The 14091-nt window shown below is 39.2% G+C and overlaps 1 protein-coding gene and 1 long non-coding RNA gene across 3 annotated transcripts; one reads left to right on the forward strand and one right to left on the reverse strand.

Annotated features, from left to right (window-relative positions):
- Nucleotides 1–700: 700 nt before the first annotated feature.
- LOC147510533 (uncharacterized) lies at nucleotides 701–13950 on the reverse strand. 2 transcript variants are annotated; one of them, XM_086602473.1, is made up of 3 exons: nucleotides 13530–13939; nucleotides 1571–1704; nucleotides 701–1490 (listed from the first exon to the last, which is right to left on the reverse strand). In XM_086602473.1, the coding sequence occupies exons 1-3, from the start codon at nucleotides 13534–13536 to the stop codon at nucleotides 1101–1103; spliced, it is 531 nt and encodes a 176-aa protein (XP_086458599.1). In that variant the 5' UTR covers nucleotides 13537–13939; the 3' UTR covers nucleotides 701–1100. The 2 variants fall into 2 exon arrangements, 1 of the variants encoding a protein (XP_086458599.1); XR_015218918.1 differs by lacking the exons at nucleotides 701–1490; nucleotides 1571–1704 and adding an exon at nucleotides 12608–13116 and having other exon boundaries at nucleotides 13530–13950.
- Nucleotides 6990–10131, forward strand: LOC147510534 (uncharacterized). Its single transcript, XR_015218919.1, has 4 exons — nucleotides 6990–8383; nucleotides 9069–9128; nucleotides 9237–9515; nucleotides 9858–10131. It is a non-coding gene; the product is annotated as an uncharacterized LOC147510534 (long non-coding RNA).
- Nucleotides 13951–14091: the final 141 nt, after the last annotated feature.

Consider the following 14091-nt stretch of genomic DNA (forward strand, 5'->3'; position numbering starts at 1 on the left):
AATATTTGATGATATAGTCAATGATGAAGCTATTCCTTGTAACTACACTGTGAATGGCCATCATTATGATATGGGATATTACTTGGCTGACGGTATTTATCCTAATTATGCCACCTTGATTCAAACGATTGCTAAACCGGATCACCGCTGCACAAGACAAATATTTTGCAAAGAAGCAAGAAGTCGCTAGAAAAGACATAGAGCGGCGTTTGGTATATTGAAGTCGCGTTGGGCTATTTTAGCGAATCCGTGTAGGTTATAGTATTTGGAGACCATGGCTACTGTTATGAGGGCTTGCATCATTTTACATAATATGATTGTGGAAGATGAACGCGAAACGGATATCCCGCAGTATATTCCTGAGTATGAAGTGTCATATAGAGAAGGTGCATCTGAAGATCAACGCCACTTTGTTCTATCTTGTTGGGCATCTGGCATCGAGAGGGTTCGTTCAAAAGTTGTTCATGATAGATTAAAGAATGACTTGGTCAAGCATTTATGGAGTAGGTGTGGGTGGCGTGGTCCGACTTGATTTCTATTTCTATTTGCACTTCATTTGGACTTTGTGTTTATTTATCGTTTCAATTTCTATATATTTGTGTTCCAAGTTTATTTATATGTATTTGTGGTTTTATGAAAAGATTTGTGTATATGAGAATTTTGAAAATACAAAGTAGACTCTACTGAATTTTTTTTAGAATGATAAAAAGTATCAAATTAAAAGAAAATATTCAATTAAAGTACATTCTAATTAAAATCAAAATACAAACTCAAATTAAAGTACGTCATAAATTAAAAGACTCAAATTAAAAGACATACAAACTCAAATTTAGACTATGCACTACTTTGACTACTACTAGTGATATTGCCAAGTCGATTCTTCATTTTTTGTAAAATTTATGCCCTTTTGAGTTGTCAAATTTCGCGCTCATCTTCGGGTAATCCTTATAATTTCATTCTTAGTGTTTTCACATCATTTTCATCTTCTCGAACTCAGAGCGCATCTTTCTTCAACTGAAGTTTTTCTTTTTGGATTTGGAGCTTCCAATCCATCGCACTTTTTTTCAATTGAAGTTTTTCCAAATCCATCTCATCTTTCTTCAATTGTCTTTGAGCTTCCAATTCATAGCTTTCTTTGGTGGTTTTAGAAAGTTCCACAAAGAAATATCAAGTTTCTTAGCGGATTCCTCCACTTTAGAATCACCTTCTTCTTTCTCTTTTTTGCTTCTCTTTTCTTCTTTCTTTCCAAAAGGTCTATCCTTAAGCCCATCAACTTGGTGTGGATCATAATCCATTGGTTGAGTTTTCGCAGTTGATATTGGAACTGATGAACCTCTTTCCCCACTGTTTGACTTCGACTTTTTGGTGGGTCGCAAATCATTTCTCAACTGTAGCCTCTTCCATTTGGGCGAGTCTTTCACCATATTATAGCATTGCATCCACTTCCAAACCCCATTATGCATCCCATATGCACTTATTGCTTCCTCAGCCTACCAATTAAGAAAAAACTAAATTAGAATTGAAAAGTATATTTGTGAATCAAAACAACAAATAAAAAGTAAATACTTACAATCATATTGTCATTATAGCCACTTGGAGGAGATGCTTGAATCTTAGAAAGAATAGCATGAAACTTGTTGATATTAGCTTGAATGAGAGTCCAACGGTGTTTCATGCCCGTCAAGTTGCGTTCGGTCATTCTTCCTAAATTTGCATGAAATGCATTTAGAATTATACTCCAAAAATCGTTTGACTTTTGCTCATTTCCTACTACACTATCTTGACTAACTTGTACCCAACTATTGGTGAGAGCAACATCTTCTTCTTGTATCCATGAAGCCCCTCTAGATTTTGCTTTTGATTATTCACTAACCATTGTTGTAGCCATTGTTGTTTTAAGAGTAGAGAGTAGAGAGTAGAGAGTAGAGAAAAGAAGTGAGTGTAAAACTATTGTGTGAGTGTTTCAATTTATAGTGTTAGAAAGATATAGCCATTTTTTGCCCTTTTTGCCCTTTTTGCCCGTTTTTTCATTGAGAGCATGCGATTTTGTTAAAGCCGCGCCATAGAAGCCCAAGCCCATGCGGTTTTGTCAAAATCACGTGAGAGATTTGATACAGCACTAAAGCTGGAACCAAAAATTGGTTGATTTGGTGTTTGGTTTAGTGTTTTTTTGGTGTTTTCATCAACATGTGACTCTCCTGAAGTTGAAAAACACCAAATTGTTGGAAATTTGGTGTTTGATGCAAGGAAAGTGTCTCTCATAAAGATGCTCTAAGAAAATATGTAGACGAGTTCGTTGATGAGCGAACTGCCTACATATCTATCTCTCAATTCTGAGGGGAGTGAAGAATCAGGTTTGTCGTAGTTCATATGGGAGGTATTTATAGTTGGTGGAGGTGAATCTCTATCCAGCACGTGTAATGACAATCACAAATGTATGGTCAAAATTGAGAAGGAGTGTTAAAGTGGTGGTGGTAGGAATTCTGTAATGATGGGGAGTGGTTGCAGTGATTCATAATCTGCGGTAAGTGATTGAGTAAGTCAGGCTTTGGTAATGATTGCTTCTAGAAGATATGCTGAGTCATAAGGTAGGACGCTCTGCATGACGAGGTACGAGTCGACCTGTCATAGAATGGTCTCGTAGCTCGTGGATGTGTTTCGATGATGTAAGTCGCTCTGAAGTTGGCTTGGGAAACTAAGTCAGAGGTCGTTGTGGTACTTCCTCTATGCTGAATACGTGCTTGATATTCTTGGATTGGAATATCACTCCCTCACATAGCCCCCTCTCAGTAGGTCGTGATGTACATTAAAGTGATCTGCTGAGAGACAATAGTAGCGCGTATTGAGCAATAATGAAGAGGCGAACTGGTATAAATGGAAATACCCAAAGAACTATGGAGGTCGATTCAGGTGTGAGGCGAACTGATGTAAGGTGATAGTTAGCACGTGGCTGGTGCATGAGTAAATCTTAGCAGTTGAGGAGAAAACGTGCCGCCCTTTTTTTTCGGGATTTGAAAAGACAGGACAGCTTTTTGGGAGTCGTGTGATGGCTAGGGCTAGGTTGTAATCATAACGCATTGGAAACTGGAGGGGTGGTTAGACAAAACCAACACTGGCAATCTGAAGAGCCATTTCTTGCTTCTCCTCCTCGAAAAACTTACTACATCAAGAATTTTCAGGTTAGTTTTCTGCCATTGTTGATCTTCCACTCTCTGCTTTGCTCTTGCTTTTGTTGTTGAGTTGTTAGGTCGTCTATCTTGTTGCTTGTTGTGGGAGTTGTGAGTGAAAAGAGAAAGATGTATGACTCAGACGATACGCAATCTAATGAGATTCACGAAGCTTCTCTTGGTTGGGATGATATGGAGGAAGAGAAAGAGGAGTCAGTTGGTTGTGAGAGTGAAAATGGTGATGAGGACGAGGTTAGGGGTGCAGAAAATGATGCACACTCAGAATCTGTGGTTGTTGTAACTAGCACTTCAGGTCGCGATGAGAGATCGGCGTCTAGTGGGCTACCTCCTAGGATTGTAGACAAACGTGCACTGAGGGCGTTCAAGGATCTAAGAAAGACTTACGGGATAAACGTAAGTGATCTGGAGATCCATGAACCAGGACAGGACGTACAGGTCTTGAGTTATAGGTACGACCCACCGAACTACGGGGTCATAGTCTGTGAAGGGCAGTTGAAGGCTGGTATGAGGATACCGTTCTCGAAGCTGACCTGTGCGTTTTTGAATTTTTATGGCAAATCGCCCTGTCAATTCGTGGGCAATACGTGGCTGTTTCTCAAAGTGTTCGATCTGTCTGAACGCGAGCGGTGAATACCGGATAGAGGTCACTAACATTATTGAGCACTACTCAATAAAGCGATCTCGTGCTCTTAATTTTAGCTTGCAAACACGAACAAGAAGATCAAGCGTTCTGGACGATGTGAGTAATGAGTCTTGGGAAAAGAGGTTGTTGCTATTAGTTTGGAACTTCTGTGTCAGAGGGTTTGGTGTGGAGAATAGGATGTGTGATTTTACTGGTGGGTACCAGTGTATTGTTTTATTGCTTTGATGTTGCGTTTGTTAATTATGTACTGAAACTGCTACTTTGTTGTTTTTGTAGAGCTCGCTATCAAGAGACGAACTGATCGGAAGGTGATCGAAAAGTTTGCGAAACTAACACGAGCTCAGAAACAGGCTAGACTGTTGGAGGTCGCACACTTCTTTGTGGAGCAAGGAGGTCCTGCGATTCGGGAGAAGAGGAGGAATCAGAAGAAAAAGGCTCGGGGTCTGGTTGTCGGTGAAGCATCTAGTGAATCTGTGATGGACAAGTGTAAGAGCGACCTGGTGACCAGGGAAGATAGGAACCGAAGTCGCGCTGGTCCTAAGCGACCCACTGAAGATGCTGGTGCCTCGGGAGTTGGAGTTGAGAGTGGTCTAGAGAGTGCACCCTACGACCTGGATGAGATCACCTTTGATATTCCTGAGCGAAATCGTTTGCTGAAAAGGAAGGGCGACGAACCTGAGACCCAGTCTGCCAAGGTCGCGAGGGTAGTTGACACTGTGCTTGGGGGTAGCTCGAGACCTGGCGGTGAGGGGATAACTGGAACTAGGGGGAAGGCAGCTCGTAGTTCTAGGTCTAGGCCGCTGATCGACTTCAACGTGTTGGGTGAAGGGACCACAGAGGTCGTTCTGACCAAGGTTGTTGGAGATACTTTTGGTAAGATGAATGGGAAAGCTGCTATTAGGGAGACTGGGAAGGGTCACTTTGGTGCTGGGAAGGATGAGCTGGAGCGTAACCTGATGTATGTAGATGAGACGTCTGGCAAGAAACGTTTTGTTAAGAGGTCGGACTATAGCTACAAATTTGCGCCTATAGCTGCCTGTTTGCTGGAGGGGATGGCCCTAGATGGCGATAGGAAGGATTTGGATTCCAAGGAGCTGGAGTCGAACTTAAGGGCAATGGATAAGGCGTGCTGCTTGGTAAGTACCTCTTTGTTGTGGCTTATTTTGCCTTATTTTGCCTCCTATTATTGTTTGGTACTGATGTTGTGGAATGCGCTTATTGGTGCAGCTTATTGTTGGGTATCAAAAGTTGGAAACAGCTGCACAGATCGCTAAGATGGAGAAAAGTGATGTCGAGTCCTTGAAGGACGAGCTATCGACTCTTCGAGAAGTGCAACAGAATGAGAAGAAAGAATTAAACGCTCTGAAAGCACAACTCACTACAGTGACTTTGGAGAAGACGTCAGCTATCAACGAGTTAATGAACGAGGTGGACGAGTTGAAGAGAAAGTTAACTACACCGAACGACTTTGCTGAAAAGTGTAAAAAGGTCACGATGCAGGCGAATGAGGCTTATGACGACATTCGTTTTGAGATAGAGGAGCTAGAGAAGAAGTACGATGAGCTGCGAGAGGAACATGAACGTGGGGCTTTGGGTGATCGTGGGAACGAAACACTCGAAGATGCTAGTAATGTTCCTGAGGTTGTGCCTCCTTCCATTACTGGTGCATCGGCTAACCTGCCTCAGGCTTCGGGCGATCTGGACATGGTCATCACTGATTTAGCTGTAGCGGCCTCCAGTGAACCTAGCTCCTCTCAAGTGCTGGATGCACTCATCACTGAAAGCTTTGAGCGTGTTGTTTAGAAATGGTAGTTTAAGTTTGTGTTTTCATGTGGCCTTTGGCTTGAAACAATAGAGCTGGTTTCCTGGGGTAACCTGGGCAGTTCGCCTTAATTGGTAATCTTTGGTTGTATTGTACTTGGACGACCTAGACTCCCAGATTGTTCTGGAAAGTTTGGGAAGTGATAACGGGTAGCTAATCGAGCTGGATTTCCTGAGTAGACTCAGCAGCTCAGTTAGTCTATGAACTGGGGCTTAACTTTGGCCGGCAGTTCGCTCTTTTGTTGCACTTAATGCATGTTTCTTTGTTTTGCTCCAGTATCTAGTGCTTTGAATATGATATTCCTAATTGTGTTTGCAAATGCATGGCTGTTTCTGCAACCTGTGATAAGTATGGGTGAGGCTAATTAATCCGTGAGCTTTTCACTCGCCCTTAGCATTGTAGGTCGCAAATAGCGATGAGTAGTAAGTCAGTACGTGCATGACATGTGTAGGAATATGAATGGTTGGGGATATGACATGATGGTTGCTAGTTGGCCTGTCGTTTGGCGTCTCGATGTAATTATGACATGCCTTGGGAAGGGACGTTACTTGATCATAAATAGAACTGTTACTAAGAAATCAAAGGTATTTGCTCTTCGTGTTGTTCAAACTGTTCTTCTCCAAAGCTCGTGCGCCATTTTCTTTGTTGATTAGCTCAGGTACGTGTTCTTCAGTGTTTAGTTCTTCCTTTGTTTGTAGAGTCTACTATGGCCAGGAGACGTGTAAATGCTGGTGGTGATGGGGGGCGAGGGAAACATCTCCCCTTGTGATGGAAGAGATGGAGTTTAGACACCATCCTCATGGGAATCGTGGAAAACACAAGGTTGTTGCCTCTGGTTCAAAGAAAGACAAACGTGCCAAGGTGGAAGGTCACGAGCGACCTAGAGGTATCGTGTTCAAGTCTCCCAGTCGTGGAAGGGGTAATGACCTGAACCGAGAAGAACCTGGCGACCTGGGTCGAGGTCACAATGTTGTTGCTGGCAGTTCGTCCTAGCGTTCTGGTGATGTGGGGAGCAACTTCTTCTACGTTGGGAAGACGGGGAAGAAGCGTATGGTCAAGTGTTCTGACTGTAGCTTCCATTCGACCGCTATAGCGACCTGCCTCCTGGAAGGAATGGTGCTAGATGGTGATAAAGCTGAGCTTGAAGATGAAACTCTGGAGACGACGCTGAAGACCACTGACTTGGCATGTTGTTTGGTGAGCTTTTTACTTGTACTGATTTCTTGTTGTTTGAATGGCGAATATTAACGTTGGCATTTTCTTTGTAGTCCCTGGTTGGGTACGATAAGCTGAAGCGAACAGTTCAACGTAATGATAATGTTGATAGTGACGCGGCTAAGTTGCTTAGGATGTGTACTGCATGGGAAGTTGACAAGAAGAAGATGAATGCCTTGAGGAAAAAGCATCAGGATGCGCTGGAGGAGAAAGCGGTGATGGTTAGTTCGATGATGGACCTGCGTGAAAAGCTGGCCTCCGTGACTAAGTATGCGAAGCAATATCAAGGTGTAGCACGAAAAGCGCAGAGGGAATATGATCGAGTTTGTGAATATCATGCTATGCTGGCGGAGATGTATGTTGAATTATTGGAGAAGCAAGATCGTGAGGCTGAGGGTACTATTGCACTTGTTGTACCGCGAGATGCAAGTAATGTCCCTTCTACCAGTGCCGCTCTTACTGATAAACACGTTGTTGCTGATGCTTGACTGTGATTGCTGGACTTGTTTGTGTAAGCTGATTTTTTTTTTTTTGAATGTTTTGTCTGTTCACCTCTCAGTAAGAGAGTCAAACAATAGAGCTGGGTTCTCAGGCTCGCCTGGGCAGTTCGCCTTTTTGATACAGATACAGATACAGAACGAACTGGTTTCCACGAAAGTGGCAGTTCGATATTTGCGAAAATTGTAAGAACGCTGATATGGATTTTCTGGGCAGTCCCCACAGACGGCGCCAATGTAAAGGAGCGTTTTGGTCTTCCTTTACATACAAGGTAAAGAGGGGACACTACTAAAAAAAGGACATATTATGATGGCGGTTATTTTTCTATCTTGATGATTTTGTTGAAAACTGTCAAGATAAGTATCCCAGTGAAAATTTTACGACGGTTGTTGCAACTTTGTGTCTCGTATAGAAGAATGTCAAGAAAATATGATGAATTTATGATGGATTTCCTAAAACAGTCAAGTTGGACTTTTTTGTTATGACGGCTTTGCCTAATTTATGACATCATTAAGACAGATGTCAAGAAAATTTATGACGCCGGCTCAGGTTAACCGTCACTAGAAGGGGGTATCTTTTGAACCCTGTGAGTTGTTTGGTTTTGGGATTCAAGCCCACGTAGCGTCATCAGGTCTCACCGTCTCAAACTCTCACCATAGAAGAAATCAAAACAAAAAAAGAAAAGAATATAATTAAGTGAGCACGCACACAGCCACACACGAACCATACATCTCTGTTCTTGAAACCAATTTTTCTCCTCCTCTTCCATTCTCTCTCTCTCTCTCCCTCAACCCTAGCCAAGCCTCCTCTTCTGTATCTCTTTCTCTCTTCCATGCTCGAAACTGCTTCCTAAGCCACTAGGAGATCTCCTCAACTAGTAAACTTGTTTTGAAACTCATGGGAGCAGAATTTCGTTGCACATTTTGAGAAGAAAAATTCGTTTTTTGCACTCTATATATTTGAGGAGTCAGAATTTTGCTAAGAAGGATCCAATTTTTACTGAACGTTTTGGAGACAGTAAGATTCTTTTATATATATCGTTCTTTTCAATATTGTTTGATGTTTTAAGGAAAAAAGTTGCCTCTTTTCAATTTGGTTTCCCCCAATTTAAACATTTTGATTGAAAAGTAATTATTGTGCAAGTATTTATCGTATAGAATAATAATGAACTATTGTGTTGTTTCTGAACGTGGGTTGGGGAATATAAGGTGCTTGCATGATGTTGGTTTGTAATAATAATTGGCTGCTACTGTGTTGATTCTATTAGATTCTTAATTTCTTTGATTTTCTTTTAATTTGTAAGCAACGCTATTTTTTATTTCTTATAAACTTTTTTTCTTGGAATCACTTCTAATAAGCACGTACTATTGGGTATTCTGATTTTTGCTAGTTCTCGCTTAATTCTGTAAAAGAATTGTGGGTAAATCTCACTTATGCTAATTAGGTCATTTGTTAAAAAAAATTATCTACACTCTTACTGATCTTATTAATTAAGTTATGACAATTCAATTGTGTTCATGTAATTGTATTTCTGTGTGGTTAGTTTAGTCAGATTATTTCAGAAATATTATTGAGCTACTTACAATGGATGTTCCAACTATACCATTTTGGATACTTATAATATATTACTTATGAACTTTATTTTTGTGCTGCATGCTGGAAGCTTGAAACTACATGCCCTATAATAATTTTCTCATTGCAGGCACTTGATACCAATATGCAACTCCATTTTCCGAGAGAGTTTTTCCCTTATCATGTCTAAGTAGGTCAATTGTCATCTTAGCTTGTCTAGATAAGGACCTTCGGTTTCTTTTCCTTTTCTGATTTGTACCAAACTACATGAGGCAATAATGTTACTTCTTTGTGGTAGGTGTTCTCTTTGATAATTAAGGTTGATATCTTACTCCATGTTGCACGTGCTATTGATGAGCGTGACTCGTATTAGCCTTTAGTGTTGTCAACATTAGTTTTTTCAGCAACAACGTCTTTGCTTAGGCGGTAAGCACTAAGCTACATTTTCATGAATAGAAGAGCCTGTGGTTAGCCAGCCTCAAGTCACTCACTATGGATGCCATTTTCAGTTTCCAAGTTCTTGCCTACCAAGTCCCAACACCATCTATTTGATCTAGAAATATCAAAGGCATACCAAGTAAGTAAATATGAATTTTACTATGAATATTGACCGTATTAATGACAATATTGTATTTGATACTTATTATAACAGAAAAATGTTAAAATGGTGCATTGTAATTCTTTGCTGAACTAGATTCATTCAAAAATATTACTTGAACTCTAGTTACTTTTTGTTCGAGACAAATGAGAAATTGTAGTGACTTTAGAAAAATTTCTGTTTAGTATTTTGTGAATTCCCAATAACAAGTCCTTGGTAGTTTTTTTGTTCTTAGTTGATTGTGAATTTCAGCAAGGTAGTGAGGTTGTTCATAGAGCAGGTCCTAACATAGGATTTACATTTACTTGATGGATTGTGTAGGACTTCAATCTATCAAATGCTCTTGATGAATTTGGGACTGTAGCTTGTTATCGTATGTGAAGCTTTACTTGGTTAGCCTAGGGTTCTAAATAATGGTAGTGGTTTGGTGATACCAAAGGTTAGTTATTTGTTCTAGCTTGTTGATTCTTCTGTCAACTTTTACTTTTATTTTATACGAGTGTATGTTATTTTTCAAACGTTGTGATTGTCACCCATTATTCCAAACTTTTTTCATGACCCATTTACCTAGATATACCGGTCTGGATTCACCTTTTCTACTGTGTTTCTTGTTACTTATATATTTTGTTGCTTGCAAAAACGATAGATGATGGTAGTTCATAACTAGTCTAGTCCATAAACCTTCATTCAGTACTTGATGCACTTGTTTCTGCCTAACTAATTACTGGGCATTAGCTACAATGGAATTATGCTAGCATCTGATGACTTGAATCCAATAGAACTTTGTTGTATTAAGTCTTTACATACATATAATGATACAATCCTCTTGGAATGCAGGGTTAATTTAGGTGTACCCTACCTAAACAATCAAACCCCTTTTGTTAAAAGTTTTTCCTTAATAATATTATTTTTATATCTTCCCATTATGTGTCTCATTGCTTCTAATATTAGATGATCTTGTTGATGAGGTGTTGGTCATTTGATTGAGAGTTCTCAAAGGTGAAGGACACACACTAGTTAAGTAGTATCCACGTGCGTGCAAGGGGCTTTAATTTCTGTGGTGCAACTAGAATCCTTGATTACATAGTGGCATTATTTAACACCTTGTTAGATTAAAATAAGTTGTTAGCATTTGAACGAGTAAATGTTTTTCTTTTGTAATGGTTAGTATGTTATATCGTACTAAACTACCCACTCATTCACTAGGATTAGTCTGTCAACTAGCTTCATTTTTCTGTAGGTTGTTTATTTCATTTTTAGTTTATTTTCAAGCGCTAATTCTACTTTTATGTCTTTACTCAAGTTATTGTCGGCAAGTTTACACATTGGTTGGATGGATGACTGAAAGAGGATGGGCCAAGGTAGATTCATGTTGTTAGAAGAGGGGTTTATTGTAGTAAAATATATTTTAGCTAGCATTTTTTGGGAGATGCAAATTAATTTCCAGGTTTGGGAATTATCATGTATAAGCATTTTAGAATGGTGTATACTGATATGTTGTAGTACAATAAAGAAAACGAAAAGTTTTATTGTAGTAAAATATTTTTATTTTTTGATTTTTTGATTTTTTTTTTTGAAAAATAATACAATTTTCTTGACGCTTTTGAGCAAACCATCATATTCACAGATGATATCATGACGCTTCTTCTCCATATATTACAACGGCTCCACGAAAAACTGTCAAGATATCTCATGTTTTAATGACACTTGGAACTGATTTTGGACATAAAAAAAGATACATGATATGACAGCTTTGATATAACTGTCATAAATTTTATGACGGTTTTTATGGACTTTTTATGACACCCCAGTAATGACTGCTAATTTTTCATCCAAAAAACGTCAATATAAATTTTTCATGACTGTTTTTAACTGTCATTAAAAGCCTTTTTTTTAGTAGTGGGAAGAGGATTAGATATAAGAAAGACCGAGTTCGTTGATAAGCGAACTGCCTACGTATCTATCTCTCGATTCTGAGGGGAGAGAAGAATCAGGTCTGGCGTAGTTCATATGGGAGGTATTTATAGTTGGTGGAGGTGAATCTCTATCCAACACATGTAATGACAATCACAAATATATGGTCAAGATTGAGAAGGAGTGTTGAAGTGGTTGTAGTAGGAATTTTGTAATGATGGGGAGTGGTTGCAGTGATTCATAATCTGCGGTAAGTGATTGAGTAAGTCAGGCTTTGGTAATGATTGCTTCTAGAAGATATGCTGGGTCATAATGTAGGACGCTCTGTATGACGAGGTACGAGTCGACCTGTCATAGAACGGTCTCGTAGCTCGTGGATGTGTTTCGATGATGTAGGTCGCTCTGAAGTCGGCTTGGGAAACTAAGTCAGAGGTCGTCGTGGTACTTCCTCTCTACTGAATACGTGCTTGATATTCCTTGGAATATCACTCCCTCACACAATTGCTGGAAGTCTTCTGGCTCCTCCAACTCACACCAGACTTCAAATAAATGTGAGATCGAATTCAAAGTCCAAATGCACTTGTTTCATTCTCGATCTTTCTCTCTAGCTGATTCATATAATCATCAGACGAATATTACAAACGTACTCCACAGTCCACAATGTCTGGATTAAGTACATTCAGTATAAACTAGGTGGACTATTCTTCCATATAGTCCCATGCGCTATGGAAAAGGTAATATTGTAGAACAGAATTGAACAAACATCTAGAGGAACAAGATCATCTAGAAGACAAGTTGCTGGAAATCTGGTTTTGTTACCATACAAGAGAAGCATGATGTCATGTGATCTGCTCGAAACTTTCATTCGCTTATTAAGAACTAGTGAATGCCCGTGCCAGTCGGCACTCTAGACACATTGCTTTTGAACAACACCCCAAGAGACCATCTCTATGATAGCATTGGATTGATGATATAACCATTTCCAACAGTTTTATACTTCATAATCATTTCATACTACTCATACTCAAGTGAGCTTAATGATTGCAATTCTATGCATTTTATTTCTCACAAACCAACTCATTACACATACCCTTATACATTCATTAATTCAATACATATCAAAATGAGAATGAGAAAAATAATGGGAGAGAGTCTTCAATTAAGAGCATTATCATTTTTATTTTTATTTTTTAAAATAAAAAAATCCAACAGAGTCTCCTTTATATTTTCAACATTTCAAAAACCTAAATCCTGTCATAACCTGAAAATCAAACAATACAATCCTCATAGATCAACCAAACCAAAATACTCTAAGAAACTTGTAATATGTCACAAACGATAGGTAAACACAAAGCATCAGCACATTGACAACATCTCTAACCACCATCCCTTCAAAAAGCTCTCGAGCAGCCTCCATATCGCCAACTCCAACATACCACGCAATCATCGAATTCCAGCTCTAAAAATCTCTTTTAGGCATCACATCAAAACACTCCCTTGCAATACCAACTTCCCCATTCTTCACACCTCTTATCAAACACCTTCCTCGCATTCCAAATTCTCCTAATCGAAGAATACATACAAATCTACTACAAACCCTCTCTTCACAATCCTAGCATAGCGTTTTTCCCTTCGTAAACCAACATAAGTTCCGCACAAACCTTAACTAAAAAAGGAAAAAGTATACACTGAACATAGATTTAAATTTTATGTGGTATACTATAGGCTAGACTACTTACATGCAGTCAACTCTGTCAAACATATTTATAGTTAATAGAATCAAGGGCCTATATACTTGGGGTAACAGTTATAAACTCAGCATAATTAATCAATTGCACTTGATAACACAATGTTTACATTTGAGAAATTCGTTTACTATTTGCTAAACTTCAAATCCAACAGTAAACTTACAATTCCCGCGTTTATAGTTATCAAACTTATAACAAAAATCAAAATAACTAAATGAGTAAGCTAAACAACTAATTATTATAAGAAAGTTCAAGAAAAAAAAACATGAGATTACACAAAATATCATTAGTTCATGAAACTTTTTTTCTATGCTTAATATGTATGACTCACCGGACATGGAGGCAGATCGGGATTTCCTTAGGAATAGTGGATCGGGAGCTTCCTTCTTTCTCTTGAAGAAAGACGGCCTTCTATCAGAGAGAGTAGATCGGGCTTGAGCTTCTTTGGAGAGAGACTCGATATTGGAGAGAAAGAGTCGAGAAGAAAAGTGAGGATGAAGAACAGTCGTTTGATCTTGCTCAAATAAATCTGAGTCGTCTTTTGTCTGTTATTTTGTCTTTTAGTGGGGGAAAAAACCATATTAGATAGAATGAATATTTACTACGAACTTGAGCATGGACAACTTTCTCAATACACTTGTACAGTTGTATGTGCTATGCTACAAGTTAGCCTACAACAGTAGAGTAGTAGAGTAGAAGAAATACAAAAGGGACTAGCCAAGTCTTATGGATCGTGGGAACTGGGCCTTTCGTTGGCGTTGGGGCATGCTACTCTTCCGTGGTGCACTGTGTGCATAGAGCTATCAGCTATGACCAAACTTGAAGAATTTGTATGATTGATTGAGACCGTCAACTTGGGTTTGGCATTTTGTTCAGTTTTCCTGGTGAAGCCA

This window comes from Coptis chinensis, chromosome 3 (assembly GCF_015680905.1).
Source record: "Coptis chinensis isolate HL-2020 chromosome 3, ASM1568090v1, whole genome shotgun sequence".
In the NCBI taxonomy this organism is placed as follows: domain Eukaryota; kingdom Viridiplantae; phylum Streptophyta; class Magnoliopsida; order Ranunculales; family Ranunculaceae; genus Coptis; species Coptis chinensis.

Coding starts and splice junctions, on each gene's coding strand:
- LOC147510533 (XM_086602473.1), bottom strand. Junction 1,491..1,570: donor GCTATAATGACAATATGATT/GTAAGTATTTAC, acceptor CTTAATTGGTAG/GCTGAGGAAGCAATAAGTGC.